General features: G+C 52.4%; 1 protein-coding gene across 1 annotated transcript in view; it reads left to right on the top strand.

The window, feature by feature from the left end:
• Positions 1 to 16,032, top strand: part of LOC148474692 (cytochrome P450 4B1-like) — a 120,015-nt gene that overhangs the window by 49,119 nt on the left and 54,864 nt on the right. Inside the window, exons 7-8 of the mRNA XM_088458235.1 lie at positions 381 to 487; positions 8,470 to 8,660. Of these exons, the coding sequence (XP_088314361.1) occupies positions 381 to 487; positions 8,470 to 8,660 (298 nt within the window). The remainder of the gene's footprint in view (positions 1 to 380; positions 488 to 8,469; positions 8,661 to 16,032) is intronic.

Genomic DNA, 16,032 nt, shown 5'->3' with positions numbered 1-16,032 from the left:
TCAGTAGCCCAGCACACACTGATTGCACCCTCCCCCCATTGATTTGCGCAGGGCTAAGGGGCTCATAGCACCCCCAGTGCTCAGCGGTGATGAAAACGGGGGCTCTCTCTAAGGGGCATGACCACGCCTCCCACAATTAGGCCATGCCCGCTTCCCCCCCAGGCCAGCTCTTAACAGCCCTGCCTGATGCCACTGGACTAAGAAAACCTCAGGTGAGTTCAAATATTGGCCTCTGCATGCTGAGGGTGGAGACGGTAATACAAGCAAGGGGTGAGTTTATGGGCTACTGGAAACTCCCCCTAAGTATGCACCTGTGTACAGTACTGATGTTCTCTTATCTTATTACCTGAGGCAATAACTGTATCACTTTTTCATTACAGATAAAGTAATTAAACAGAGAAAACAATCTATTAAACAGGAGACGGAGCTTGAGAAAATAAAGCAGAAGCGACACCTGGACTTTCTGGACATTCTCTTATTTGCCAAGGTAGTGAGCGCCTGATTCAGAGCTGGACAGAATTGCGCAGCCGCAGGGAAGCGCAGAGAAGCGGCTGTGCATTACCATGCAACTAAAATGCAAATGCAGCAGGTGGTGTCTGTAGGAAATAGCATTTGCGATCTGAGTGCAGATTCCATAGACGCTGCTTCAGATCACCATTGTGACCATCGGTGGTCGGTGCTTTGGCCAGGCTGCATAAGCCAAAAGTTTCTCAACCTGGCCGTTGGAACTGGACAGCAGGGTCCATGAAGTCTGCATCCAACGACCCAGACCCTGAGCTCGGCACGCCTCCAAAGCATCATGCCCCCGTTTTGGAGAATGGTCCTTTTGTCCCCTCCTGCTTCACCCCCGAAATGCTGCAGCATGTCAATCACGCTGCGGCTAAGAGGACTGTGGGCCCATTTCAGACCCGCTCGCTAGGATGCGTTCGCACACAGCCTGCTGATGTTTGCAATGTGCGCATGCATCACAGTGCGAGTGCGTAAACTAGTCCAATCGAGCGGGTCTGAATCGGGCCCCTAGGAGCGATCACGAAGAAACCCGCGTTACATGCGTAACCCCCAACAATCGGAGATGAATGCAAACCATGAATTAGTTTCCTGAGCTAAATGCTGCGTACACACAGTCAGATATTCTGGTCGATATAAACGATAACGATATCGTTTACTGATTGATCGTGTATAACGACCAGAATATTACCCCTTTCAACGACCAAACAATGCGTGAGCATGAATGGTAAATATAGATATCGACCATCGCACGTGCATGCAGGCCATCATCGATATCAACCATGTTTGCCTGTTTACTATAGGGACCTGCAATCGTTGAACGTAGGTCATTATAGTAGTTGGGGGGTTGCTGCATGTGCTGGATGTTCGATCCAGCACATGCAGGACGATCAGATACCGATCGTTATAGTTATCTGACCGTCGAGCAGTCTGACCCTATGTACCCTCGGGATTCCCGGCAGCCCGACAAATAGATCCTGGCAGTGCCAGCCCGACAGCGTTGGAATTCCCGATCGTCCTCAGGTAAGTATATATTAACCTAACCCCCCCTAACCCTCCTTTAGGGTGCCTAACCCTAACCTCCCCCCAAGTGCCTAACCCTAATCCCCCCTGTAAGTGCCTAACCCTAACCCCCCCCTTCCCCGCTGTCTAACTATAACCCTCCCGGGGGGGTGCCTAACCCTAAGTCCCCCCCCGGGTGCACTAAAACTAACCCTCCCCCACCTTCGATCGGGATGCCGGGCGCCTGTCTGCCGGCGTCGGGAAAATGACAGGCGTCTAGATATAGATGTCTGTCATTTAACCCACGACGGGATAAAGCAATCGGGAAGCCGGCTGTCGGGATCACGTCAACAGGTTTCCCAATTGCATCCCGTACCCTCCATAAGATTCACAAATCTTTTAAGTCTGCAGTTACACAACAAACCACAAGATGGCACTATTTATCAGAGCTACTTTGCCTATGAGTAGTTTCAAAACTATGAATTTTCCGCATTTAAGGCCTGATTCTGACCCGCTCGCAAGCGGGCCGATGGTGGGCCAGTGCGAAGTTGATCGACAGCTCGCCCCGTTTGGAAGGCGGGGAGGGGGGGGTGGCTGGGCAAATGGAGGCGTTTGTGGGCGGCCCTACTGACATCACTCGTGATGTCAGTAGGTGGACTTCTTGCTATAAGAGCAGGACATTCACTGGGGCTTGCGGCCACAAGACCCTACCGTAAGGGTCTTGTCGCAAGCCCGATGGTCGCGATGGTCTTGACCATCACGACCATCACCTGGCAGCTTGCATAAGCTGTGAGTGGTCACCCACAGATATGAGAGCGGCCAGGAGGCCGCAACTTAAAAAACAAGCGCCCGCCCTGATTCGGAGCGAGAGCTCACTTTTTGCGAGCGGCTCTGAATCAGGCCCTTGGCTCCACGCACACAATGCAAGTGTAATTACACCTGACTTGCCTGGAACTCTGATTCTGAACCAGCCACAGAGATTAAGGGGTAAATTTACGAAGATGGGAGTTCTATTAAAAAGTGATGTTGCCCATAGCAACCAATCAGATTCCAGGTATTATCTTCTAGAAGGTGCTAGATAAATGAGAAGTAGAATCGGATTGGTTGCTATGGGCAACATCACTACTTAAAAAGAACTCCCATCTTAGTAAATTTACCCCTAAAGATCTTTTGTGTTTAGTTGGAATTACACCATTTACTATAAAAAGCGTGGTTTGTCCTAAAATCAGAGTTTCTGATAAGATCCATTCTGCGGTTGATGTTATGTTCTTTAGAAATAATTATAAAACCACTTCCATACAATTTAAAAAAAATAAACAAGCTTTAAGCGCATTACAAGTGTTTTTCCACCAAGAAAAGAAAAATGTTCCGTACAGAGCACAATTTATGGTTGATGTCCCTATGCCTTGCTGCAGTGCACTTGCACGAGCTAAACGTAGCTTGTACTTTCTGGAGCTCTGTGCCCAGGGAGATGGACGACAGCACAAGTTGCTTACAGTTGTGGCACGCATTTTAATTGTAGTTAAAAACATTAATTAATAAAGAGTTATAACAGGTGCCCTCCCCCATATAATGGGAGCCACCACCAGTGTTTTTAGCCTGGACTTACCGACTGCTAAGTACATGAGGTGCCTCATACATAGCGTGCGCCAGCCTCAGCCAGGTAGGAATAGGGCGGAATATTGGGAATCAGAGCCTGCAGAACACGTGCTGCTTCCCCATCCCTGAGAGAACCAGACCCGTGGGATTGAGCACAGGGATCTTCCGGCCTGTTGTAGGCCGAGGCCGTCATGGGAATAACTAAAAGTTAGGAAATGACATGTCCTGACTCCTAGCAAACTCTGCAGAAAAAGTTACTACATTATCACAAAACATTATTCATATATTTATTATTTTAACTTAAACATCAGTCATCATCATTACCATCATCAAGTTGGTTGCGCTGATTGTTATTCCGGCCGCTGTGATAGTTTTGCAGTTTTATGAGGCATCTGATCTTATTTTTCACTTTTTTATGCTGCGTATTACAAGAATAAAGAACCAGGTTACTTATAAACGCTAAATGAGAGAGTATTATGTGCGACATACGGTCATTCTTTTCCTTATAAATGATATGCCGGTACCATAACAATTTATGTGATTTCAGTACTGACGTAGACCACAAACATTGAGCCTTGTTAGCATTTAGGGTGGGATGTACTAAGCATCACAACCGCAATGAGGTACATACCAGCATTAATAATGCCGGTATGTACTTAGAAATGCGATTAAAATGGCAAAGGGCAGCTCTCCCGATAAGAGCTGTCCTATGCGATACCTATATGCTAGAGGGAATTCCGGGTTTATTACCCAGAAGTACCTCTGCGCATGCAAAGAATGGCGCGCGCAACCGTGGGGGGCACTGGGAGGGATTCGATTGAATCCCTCTCAGAAGAAACCTGGTAAGAAGTCCACAGGCATTTATTAGATAATGCCCCCACCGGGTTTGACCGCATGTTACCCCTTAGGAGGGCATCCAATTAGATGCGATATTTACGCTATTCTCCGATAATTTCGTTATCGCAGCTATCACGAGAAAACTACTACTTTCGGCTTCATAGTTTTCGCAGTATCCAATAGCTAGCGAGCTTCCGTAACGATCTCCTGAATACAGACCAATCGTGCGATTGGGAACTTATCACACTATTTAAGGGCTACTGGGGCGTAGTTCTTGCACCATAATGACCAGCGTGTTTCTACTGCTTCCTACAAAAGTTCCCAACATTGCATCATTTTCCCTGAAAATGTTTATTCCACTCGAGTATATTGTATGTGTTTTCTTGCAAGAGTAATGTTCTTTTTAAATTAGGGGTGAATGGAGTGTATACAAATGGATTTAAGTATATATTTGGGGCATTTTAAACCACTTTTAAAAAATCTTAAAATACTTAAACACCCACCTGCAATGTTAAATACACCTGTCCCATTCATACAGCACCCCAATATACCTGTCCCATTCATACAGCACCCCCATATACCTGTCCTATCCATACAGCACCCACATATACCTGTCCCACTCACAGTACCCCCATATACCTGTCCCACACATACAGCACCCCCATATACCTGTCCTATCCAGACAGCACCCCCATATACCTGTCCCACCAATACAGCACCCCCATATACCTGTCCCACAAATACAGCACCCCCATATACTTGTCCCACCAATACAGCACCCCCATATACCCGGCCCACACATACAGCACCCCCATATACCTGTCCTATCCATACAGCACCCCCATATACCTGTCCCACTCACAGTACCCCCATATACCTGTCCCACTCACAGCACCCCCATATACCTGTCCCACCCATACAGCACCCCCATATACTTGACCCACCCATACAGCACCCTCATATACCTGTCCCACTCATACAGCACCCCCATATACTTGTCCCACACATACAGCACCCCCATATAACTGTCCCATTCATACAGCACCCCCATATACCAGTCCCACACATACAGCACCCCCATATACTTGTCCCACCCATACAGCACCCCCATATACCTGTCCCACTCATACAGCACCCCCATATACTTGTCCCACCAATACAGCACCCCCATATACCTGTCCCACACATAGAGCACCCCCATATACCTGTCCCACCAATACAGCACCCCCATATACCTGTCCCACTCATACAGCACCCCCATATACCTGTCCTATCCATACAACACCCCCATATACTTGTCCCACTCATACAGCACCCCCATATACCTGTCCCACTCATACAGCACCCCCATATACCTGTCCCACCCATACAGCATCCCCATATACCTGTCCCACCCATACAGCATCCCCATATACCTGTCCCACCCATACAGCATCCCCATATACCTGTCCCACCCATACAGCATCCCCATATACCTGTCCTATCTATTCAGCACCCCCATATACCTGTCCCATTCATATAGCACCCCCATATATATGTCCCACTCATACAGCACCCCATATACCAATCCCACTCATACAGCACCCCATACACCAATCCCACTCATAGCACCCCCATATTGCTATCCATACAGCACCCCCATATACCTGTACCATTCATACAGCACCCTCATATACCTGTCCTACTCATACAGCACCCCTATATACCTGTCCTATCCATACAGCACCCCTATATACCTGTCCCATTCATACAGCGCCCCCATATACCTGTCCTATCTATTCAGCACCCCCATATATCTGTCCCATTCATACAGCACCCTCATACCTGTCCCATTCATACAGCACCCTCATATACCTGTCGTATTCATACAGCACCCCTATATACCTGTCCCATTCATACAGCACCCTCATATACCTGTCCTACTCATACAGCACCCCCATATACCTGTCCCATTCATACAGCACCCCCATATACCTGTCCCATTCATACAGCACCTCCATATACAGCACCCCCATATACCTGGCCCTTCATACAGCACCCCCATATACCTGTCCTACTCATACAGCACCCCATATATCTGTCCCATCCATACAGCACCCCCATATACCTGTCCTACTCATACAGCACCCCCATATATCTGTCCCATCCATACAGCACCCCCATGTACCTGTCCTATCCATACAGCACCCCCATATACCTGTCCCACTCATACAGCACCCCCACATATCTGTCCCATCCATACAGCACCCCCATATATCCGTACCATCCATACAGCACCCCCATATACCTGTCCTATCCATACAGTACCCCCATATACCTGTCTCACATCAATTAACCCATTTTCCTGCACTTTCACCCCCAAAATGACCTGTCATTATTGGTCAAATTAAGCTAATTAAAAAAATATTAGTCATCATCAAGTGTCCCAGCGGTTCTGCACCAAGGGGGTCATTCTGATCCGCTCGTGAGCGGGTCGATGTTCCCCACTGCGCATGCGCACGACGGAGGGAGCTCCATCGTGCGCATGCGCGAGACCCGGGGAGCGACGGGCTTTCCATCGCTCCGGGTCTCGCACCAAAGGGGGCTTGCTGTCGATGTTGATTGACAGCATGCCCCCTTTGGTGGGCGTGCCGGGGGCGTGCCTGCCAGACGGAGGCGTTCCCATGGGAACGCCTTCCGTCTGAAGCCGGCCCCACTGACATCACTAGTGATGTCAGTGGGAGTGATTTTGGCTCTGATAGAGCCAAAATCACTCCAGGGCTTGTGGCAGCGAGACCCTACCGCAGGGTCTCCGTCGCAAGCCTGATGGTCGCGATGGTCAAGACCATCGCGACCATCTTTTTGGCCGCTTTTTGGCCCCTGATGGTCACCCACAGCTATACGAGCGGCCAGGAGGCCGCTCCATTTTCATGGAGTAGGGCCCTGATTCAGAGCGAGCGCTCTGGTCAGAGCGTTCAGCTCTGAATCAGGCCCCAAGTCCTGACATTTTTAGCCAAAAATAGGGGTTTTGCATAATTTACCACCTGCTCAGAGGTGGTGAAAAGAAAATCGCTGATAATATAAGCCCATAACCCCGAGAAATTCTCGCTTGCTTGTCATTGGATAGCATTTCCATAAAGTGTTTTACTATGGAGATTTAGAGCTATTTCACACACTCCGGTTCTGGCCGGTCAGGGAAGAACCGGGCGGTAGCCGGACGGCTTTTTTCCGGCACTCCGTGCCTTTCATAAGCAGCGGCTTTGAGCCGCTTTTTGTGTCAGGTTTTTGTTTTTTTTTCTTATTGGGCATACGCAGCAGCAGCAGCACAAGCCCGGCCGGCAGAAGCCCGTGTGTGTGACAGGAAACATTGGCCCTCATTCAGAGCCACTCGCTAGCGGCAGAACGCTCGTTCCGAGCGATGTTCGCACATCTGCGCATGCGTACGGATCGTTATACGCATGCGCGAACCAGTCAGTGTGGCCGAAATTCATGTGCTCGCAAATAAGCGAATGCCTGCTATTTTGAGTGACAGAATGAGGCGTTTGTGGGTGGAAACAGGGGAAGGTGCTTGAAAACGGGGAGTGGAGATCAGAACGCAGGCGTGCTTAAAGGTCAAAACGGGCGTTTTATGGGAGTGCATAATTAATACAGCAGCGTCATTGACCACGTCACTGGGTTATTTTATAGCCAGAACTGCTCGCAAAATTGTGGTAGCAAAAACCAACCACAAGAATAGCGAGCAGTTCATACGCTGGTCGATGTACTCGATTAACCTAATAAATAGCGGACATGACGTATGGTGCGAGCGGCCAGGGGGCGTTTTTAACAAATAAACGAGCGTATGTTTTGTTCGCTCGTTCAGACTTAGAGGTGTGAACAGACTGCAATTTGCGAACGGATCATTTGAATAGCCACCCCTTGTTTTTGAACGAGCGAGCGCAAATAGCGACCGGCTCTGAATCAGGGCCATTGTTTCCTTCACACTACTGGCGTGCAGGGACGGCATGGCGACGGCACCGTCCTGCATAGTACTTTTTCCGGCTATATCACGGTGACTGTGCCGTGACCGTGCTGTGTGAAAGGAGCCTGTCCGTTCCCTGCAGTTCTACATTTCACAGCCTGTTAAATACCGGGCAGCTTTTTGCCGCCCGGTCAAAACCGGCATGTGTGAAGTCGCTCTTTTTTTCCAGAGAATAGTAGAATTGGAGAAAAATAATCTGGAGAAAAATTACGAAGTTTTCTCTAAATACACGTAATAAAGAAAGATAAGGAGAAAAGTTCTCCCATGAAAATTATACCACGTGACCGCGGGTTTACGGGAGAAAATGGGTTAACACATCTAATTGGATAACCCCTTAGTATATTCCGCCCTTTATCTTACCAATGACTAATGTGATGTAAAAGACTCACAGTTACAACATATTTCACTAACTTTTTGGTCTGTGTCTACTCTATAGAATAATAGAATAACTCAGCGATGAATAAAACATTACCAGGGATGTGTAGGAGCTGGGCCTAATGTACATATACTTTATAACTCCCCAGGATGAGAGCGGTCAGGGCATGTCTGATGAGGACCTGCGGGCGGAGGTGGACACATTCATGTTTGAGGGACATGATACCACCACCAGCGGGATCTCCTGGATATTATACTGTATGGCCAAGTACCCCGAGCACCAGGAGAAATGCAGGGAGGAGATCCGAGAGGTCCTGGGTGACCGGAACACAGTGGAGTGGTGAGAACTTGTTGGTCTTTCTTTTTATCAGATAATGTTTAAATGGCTTATCTTCCTATCACGGTGGCACAGTGGTTAGAACTGCTGCATCACAGTGCTAGGGCTATAGAGTAGCTTCTATTCCAACCAGGTCACTCTCTGTGTGGAGTTTGTATCATACTGCCGGCACTGGGGTGCTGGTCCCGGCATTCTCACCGATGTTGGGATTAGGGCACTGGGGTGCTGGTCCTGGCATAATCACCCCTGATGGTTGGGATTACGGCGCTGGTCCCTGCCTTCTCTCCCCTGATGGTTGGGATTATGGTGCTGGTCCCATCATTCTCACCCTTGTTGGTTGGGTTTACAGTGCTGGTCCCATCATTCTCACCCTTGTTGGTTGGGATTACAGTGCTGGTCCCATCATTCTCACCCTTGTTGGTTGGGATCACAGTGCTGGTCCCATCATTCTCACCCTTGTTGGTTGGGATTACAGTGCTGGTCCCATCATTCTCACCCTTGTTGGTTGGGATTACAGTGCTGGTCCCATCATTCTCACCCTTGTAGGTTGGGATTACAGTGCTGGTCCCGGCATTCTCACCCCTGTTGGGATTATGGTGCTGGGGTGCTGGTCCCAGCATTCTCACCCCTATTAGGATTACGGCGCTGGGGTGCTGGTCATGGCATTCTCACCCCTGTTAGGATTAGGGTGCTGGTCCCGGCATTCTCACCCCTGTTGGGATTACGGTGCTGGTCCTGGCATTCTCACCCCTGTTGGGATTATGGCATTGGGGTGCTGGTCCTGGCATTCTCATTCCTGATGGTTGGGATTACGGCGCTGGGGTGCTGGTCCCGGTGGCATTCTCACCACTGTTGGGATTAGGGCGCCGGGGTGCTGGTCCCGGCGGCATTCTCACCCCTGTTGGGATTACAGTGCTGGGGTGCTGGTCCCGGCGGCATTCTCACCCCTGTTGGGATTACGGTGCTGGGGTGCTGGTCCTGGCATAATCACCCCTGATGGTTGGGATTACAGTGCTGGTCCCATCATTCTCACCCTTGTTGGTTGAGATTACAGTGCTGGTCCCATCATTCTCACCCTTGTTGGTTGGGATTACAGTGCTGGTCCCATCATTCTCACCCTTGTTGGTTGGGATTACAGTGCTGGTTCCATCATTCTCACCCTTGTTGGTTGGGATTATGGTGCTGGTCCCATCATTCTCACCCTTGTAGGTTGGGATTAAAGTGCCGGTCCAGGCATTCCCACCCCTGGTGGGATTATGGCGCTGGGGTGCTGGTCCCAGCATTCTCACCCCTGTTGGGATTACGGTGCTGGTCCAGGCATTCTCACCCCTGTTGGGATTATGGCATTGGGGTGCTGGTCCTGGCATTCTCACTTCTGATGGTTGGGAATTCATGCGCTGGGGTGCTGGTCCCGGCGGCATTCTCACCCCTGTTGGGATTACGGCACCGGGGTGCTGGTCCCGGCGGCATTCTCACCCGTGTTGGGATTACAGTGCTGGGGTGCTGGTCCCGGCGGCATTCTCACCCCTGTTGTGATTACGGTGCTGGGGTGCTGGTTCCGGCGGCATTCCCACCTCTGTTGGGATTATGGTGCTGGGGTGCTGGTTCCGGCGGCATTCTCACCCCTGTTGGGATTACAGTGCTGGGGTGCTGGTCCAGGCATTCTCAGCCCTGTTGGTTGGGATTAAGGCACTGGGAAACTGCTGCGCTAATCACTTAGGTGTTGTCTAATATAGAGACTTGCTGCTGACACCAGAGGGATACCTGCAAATCACCCCTGTTGGGATTACGGTGCTGGTCCCGGCGGCATTCTCACCACTGTTGGGATTATGGCGCTGGGGTGCTGGTACCGGCTGCATTCTTACCCCTGTTGGGATTACGGTGTTGGGGTGCTGGTCCCGCATTCTCACCCCCGATTGGTATTACGGCACTGGGGTGCTGGTCCTGGCATTTTCACCCCTGTTGGTATTACGGTGCTGGGATGCTAGTCCTGGGATTCTCACCCCTGTTGGTATTACGGTGCTGGGGTGCTGGTCCCGGCATTCTCACCCCTGTTGGGATTACTGTGCTGGGGTGCAGGTACTGGCATTCTCACCCCTGTTGGTATTATGGTGCTGGGGTGCTGGTCCTGGCATTCCCACCCCTGTTGTATTAGGATGCTGGAGTGCATGTACTGGCATTCTCACCCATGTTGGTATTACGGCGCTGGGGTGCTGGTCCTGGCTTTATCACACTTTATGGGATTAAGGTGCTGGGGTGCTGGTCCCGGCATTCTCACCCCTGTTGGGATTAAGGTGCTGGGATCCTGGTCCTGGCATTCTCACCCCTGTTGGTTTACGGTGCTGGGGTGCTGGTCCCGGCATTCTCACCCCTATTGGTATTACGATGCTGGGGTGCTGGTCCCGGCATTCTCACCCACGTTGGTATTACAGTGCTGGGGTGCTGGTCCTGGCATTCTCACCCCTGCTGGTATTTCGGTGCTGGGGTGCTAGTCCCAGCATTCTGACCATTGATGGGATTACGGCAATGGGATGCAGGTCCCGGCATTCTCACCCCTGTAGGGATTATGGTGCTGGGGTGCTGGTCCCGGCATTCTCACCCCTGTTGGGATTAAGGTGCTGGGTTCCTGGTCCTGGTATTCTCACCCCTGTTGGTCTACGGTGCTGGAGTGCTGGTCCTGGCATTCTCACCCCTGTTGGCATTAGGGTGCTGGAGTGCAGGTACTGGCATTCTCACCCCTGTTGGGATTATGGTGCTGGGTTCCTGGACCTGGCGTTCTCACCTCTGTTGGGATTACGGTGCACTGGGGTGCTCGTCCCGGCATTCTCACCCCTGTTGGGATTACTGTGTTGGGGTGCTGGTCCCGCATTCTCACCCCCGATTGGTATTACGGCACTGGGGTGCTGGTCCTGGCATTCTCACCCCTGTTGGTATTACGGTGCTGGGATGCTAGTCCTGGGATTCTCACCCCTGTTGGTTGGGATTACAGTGCTGGTTCCATCATTCTCACCCTTGTTGGTTGGGATTATGGTGCTGGTCCCATCATTCTCACCCTTGTAGGTTGGGATTAAAGTGCCGGTCCAGGCATTCCCACCCCTGGTGGGATTATGGCGCTGGGGTGCTGGTCCCAGCATTCTCACCCCTGTTGGGATTACGGTGCTGGTCCAGGCATTCTCACCCCTGTTGGGATTATGGCATTGGGGTGCTGGTCCTGGCATTCTCACTTCTGATGGTTGGGAATTCATGCGCTGGGGTGCTGGTCCCGGCGGCATTCTCACCCCTGTTGGGATTACGGCACCGGGGTGCTGGTCCCGGCGGCATTCTCACCCGTGTTGGGATTACAGTGCTGGGGTGCTGGTCCCGGCGGCATTCTCACCCCTGTTGTGATTACGGTGCTGGGGTGCTGGTTCCGGCGGCATTCCCACCTCTGTTGGGATTATGGTGCTGGGGTGCTGGTTCCGGCGGCATTCTCACCCCTGTTGGGATTACAGTGCTGGGGTGCTGGTCCAGGCATTCTCAGCCCTGTTGGTTGGGATTAAGGCACTGGGAAACTGCTGCGCTAATCACTTAGGTGTTGTCTAATATAGAGACTTGCTGCTGACACCAGAGGGATACCTGCAAATCACCCCTGTTGGGATTACGGTGCTGGTCCCGGCGGCATTCTCACCACTGTTGGGATTATGGCGCTGGGGTGCTGGTACCGGCTGCATTCTTACCCCTGTTGGGATTACGGTGTTGGGGTGCTGGTCCCGCATTCTCACCCCCGATTGGTATTACGGCACTGGGGTGCTGGTCCTGGCATTTTCACCCCTGTTGGTATTACGGTGCTGGGATGCTAGTCCTGGGATTCTCACCCCTGTTGGTATTACGGTGCTGGGGTGCTGGTCCCGGCATTCTCACCCCTGTTGGGATTACTGTGCTGGGGTGCAGGTACTGGCATTCTCACCCCTGTTGGTATTATGGTGCTGGGGTGCTGGTCCTGGCATTCCCACCCCTGTTGTATTAGGATGCTGGAGTGCATGTACTGGCATTCTCACCCATGTTGGTATTACGGCGCTGGGGTGCTGGTCCTGGCTTTATCACACTTTATGGGATTAAGGTGCTGGGGTGCTGGTCCCGGCATTCTCACCCCTGTTGGGATTAAGGTGCTGGGATCCTGGTCCTGGCATTCTCACCCCTGTTGGTTTACGGTGCTGGGGTGCTGGTCCCGGCATTCTCACCCCTATTGGTATTACGATGCTGGGGTGCTGGTCCCGGCATTCTCACCCACGTTGGTATTACAGTGCTGGGGTGCTGGTCCTGGCATTCTCACCCCTGCTGGTATTTCGGTGCTGGGGTGCTAGTCCCAGCATTCTGACCATTGATGGGATTACGGCAATGGGATGCAGGTCCCGGCATTCTCACCCCTGTAGGGATTATGGTGCTGGGGTGCTGGTCCCGGCATTCTCACCCCTGTTGGGATTAAGGTGCTGGGTTCCTGGTCCTGGTATTCTCACCCCTGTTGGTCTACGGTGCTGGAGTGCTGGTCCTGGCATTCTCACCCCTGTTGGCATTAGGGTGCTGGAGTGCAGGTACTGGCATTCTCACCCCTGTTGGGATTATGGTGCTGGGTTCCTGGACCTGGCGTTCTCACCTCTGTTGGGATTACGGTGCACTGGGGTGCTCGTCCCGGCATTCTCACCCCTGTTGGGATTACTGTGTTGGGGTGCTGGTCCCGCATTCTCACCCCCGATTGGTATTACGGCACTGGGGTGCTGGTCCTGGCATTCTCACCCCTGTTGGTATTACGGTGCTGGGATGCTAGTCCTGGGATTCTCACCCCTGTTGGTATTACGGTGCTGGGGTGCTGGTCCCAGCATTCTCACCCCTGTTGGGATTACTGTGCTGGGGTGCAGGTACTGGCATTCTCACCCATGTTGGTATTACGGCGCTGGGGTGCTGGTCCTGGCTTTATCACCCTTTATGGGATTAAGGTGCTGGGGTGCTGGTCCTGGCATTCTCACCCCTGTTGGGATTAAGGTGCTGGGTTCCTGGTCCTGGCATTCTCACCCCTGTAGGTTTACGGTGGTGGGGTGCTGGTCCCGGCATTCTCACCCCTATTGGTATTACGGTGCAGGGGTGCTGGTCCCGGAATTCTCAACCCTGTTGGGATTGCTGTGCTGGGGTGCAGGTACTGGCATTCTCACCCACGTTGGTATTACAGAGCTGGGGTGCTGGTCCCAGCATTCCCACCCCTGTTGATATTAGGGTGCTGGGGTGCTAGTCCCAGCATTCTGACCATTGTTGGGATTATGGCAATGGGATGCTGGTCCTGGCATTCTCACCCCTGTTGGGATTATGGTGCTGGGGTGCTGGTCCTGGCATTCACACCCCTGTTGGGATTAAGGTGCTGGGGTGCTGGTCCCGGCATTCTCACCCCTGTTGATATTACGGTGCTGGGGTGCTGGTCCCGGCATTCTCACCCCTGTTGGGATTAAGGTGCTGGGTTCCTGGTCCTGGCATTCTCACCCCTGTTGGTTTATGGTGCTGGGGTGCTGGTCCCGGCATTCTCACCCCTGTTGGTATTACGGCGCTGGGGTGCTGGTCCTGGCTTTATCACCCTTCATGGGATTACGGTGCTGGGGTGCTGGTCCCGGCATTCTCACCCCTGTTTGGATTAAGGTGCTGGGGTGCTGGTCCCAGCATTCTCACCCCTGTTTTGATTAAGGTGCTGGGGTGCCGGTCCTGGCATTCTCACCCCTGTTGGTATTACGGTGCTGGGGTGCTGGTCCCGGCATTCTCACCCCTGTTAGGATTATGGTGCTGGGTTCCTGGACCTGGCGTTCTCACCTCTGTTGGGATTAGGGCACTGTTGTGTTGGTCCCGGCATTCTCACCCCTGTTGGGATGATTGTGCTGGGGTGCAGGTACTGGCATTCTCACCCACGTTGGTATTACAGTGCTGGAGTGCTGGTCCTGGAATTCTCATCCCTGTTGGGATTAGGGTGCTGGGGTGCTGGTCCTGGCATTCTCATCCCTGTTGGAATGACGGTGCTGGGGTGCTGGTCCCGGCATTCTCACCCCTGTTGGGTTTACGGTGCTGGGGTGTTGGTCCCGGCATTCTCACTACTGTTGGGATTATGGTGCTGGGGTGCTGGTCCTGGCATTCTCACCCCTATTGATATTACAGTGCTGGGGTGCCGGTCCTGGCATTCTCACCCCTGTTGGGATTATGGTGCTGGGGTGCTGGTCCTGGCATTCTCACCCCTATTGATATTACAGTGCTGGGGTGCTGGTCCTGGCATTCTCACCCCTGTTGGTATTACGGTGCTGGGATGCTGGTCCTGGCATTCTCACCCCTATTGATATTACGGCGCTGGGGTGCTGGCCCTGGTATTCTCACCCCTGTTGGGATTAGCGTGATGGGGTGCTGGTCCTGGCATTCTCACCCATGTTGGGATTTTGGAGCTGGGGTGCTGGTCCCGGCATTCTCACCCCTGTTGGTATTACGGCACTGGGGTGCAGATCCCAGCATTCTCACCCCTGTTGGGATTAGCGTGATGGGGTGCTGGTCCTGGCATTCTCACCCCTGTTGGGAGTACAGCGCTGGGGTGCTGGTCCTGGCATTCTCACCCCTGTTGGGATTAGCATGATGGGGTGCTGATCTTGGCATTCTCACCCATGTTGGGATTATGGTGCTGGGGTGCTGGTCCCGGCATTCTCACCCCTGTTGGAATTACGGCACTGGGGTGCTGGTCCCAGCATTCTCACCCCTGTTTGTATTACGGCCATGGGATGCTGGTTCTGGCATTCTCACTCCTGTTTGTATTACGGAACTGGGGTGCTGGTCCCAGCATTCTCACCCCTGTTGGGATTATGGCGCTGGGGTGCTGGTCCTGGCATTCTCACCCCTGTTGGGATTACGGTGCTGTGGTGCTGGTTCCGGCAATCTCACCCCTGTTAGTATTACGGTGCTGGGGTGCTGGTCCTGGCATTCTCACCCCTGTTGGGATTACAGTGCTGGGGTGCTGGTCCTGGCATTCTCACCCCTGTTGGTATTACGGTGCTGGGGTGCTGGTTCCGGCATTCTCACCCCTGTTGGTATTACGGCGCTGGGGTGCTGTTCCTGGCATTCTCACCCCTGTTGGGATTATGGTGCTGGGGTGCTGGTCCCGGCATTCTCACCCCTGTTGGGATTATGGCACTGGGGTGCTGGTCCTGGCATTCTCACCCCTGTTGGGATTATGGCGCTGGGATGCTGGTCCTGGCATTCTCACCCCTGTTGGGATTACAGCACCGGGGTGCTGGTCCTGGCATTCTCACCCCTGTTGGGATTACGGCGCTGGGGTGCTGGTCCTGGCCTTCTCACCCCTGTTGGGATTACGGTGCTGTGGTGC

The sequence above is a fragment of the Taudactylus pleione genome, unplaced genomic scaffold, assembly GCF_031769625.1.
Source record: "Taudactylus pleione unplaced genomic scaffold, aTauple2 ptg000819l, whole genome shotgun sequence".
Taxonomy (NCBI): Eukaryota; Metazoa; Chordata; class Amphibia; order Anura; family Myobatrachidae; genus Taudactylus; species Taudactylus pleione.
This window is presented reverse-complemented; position numbering and strand designations above follow the sequence as displayed.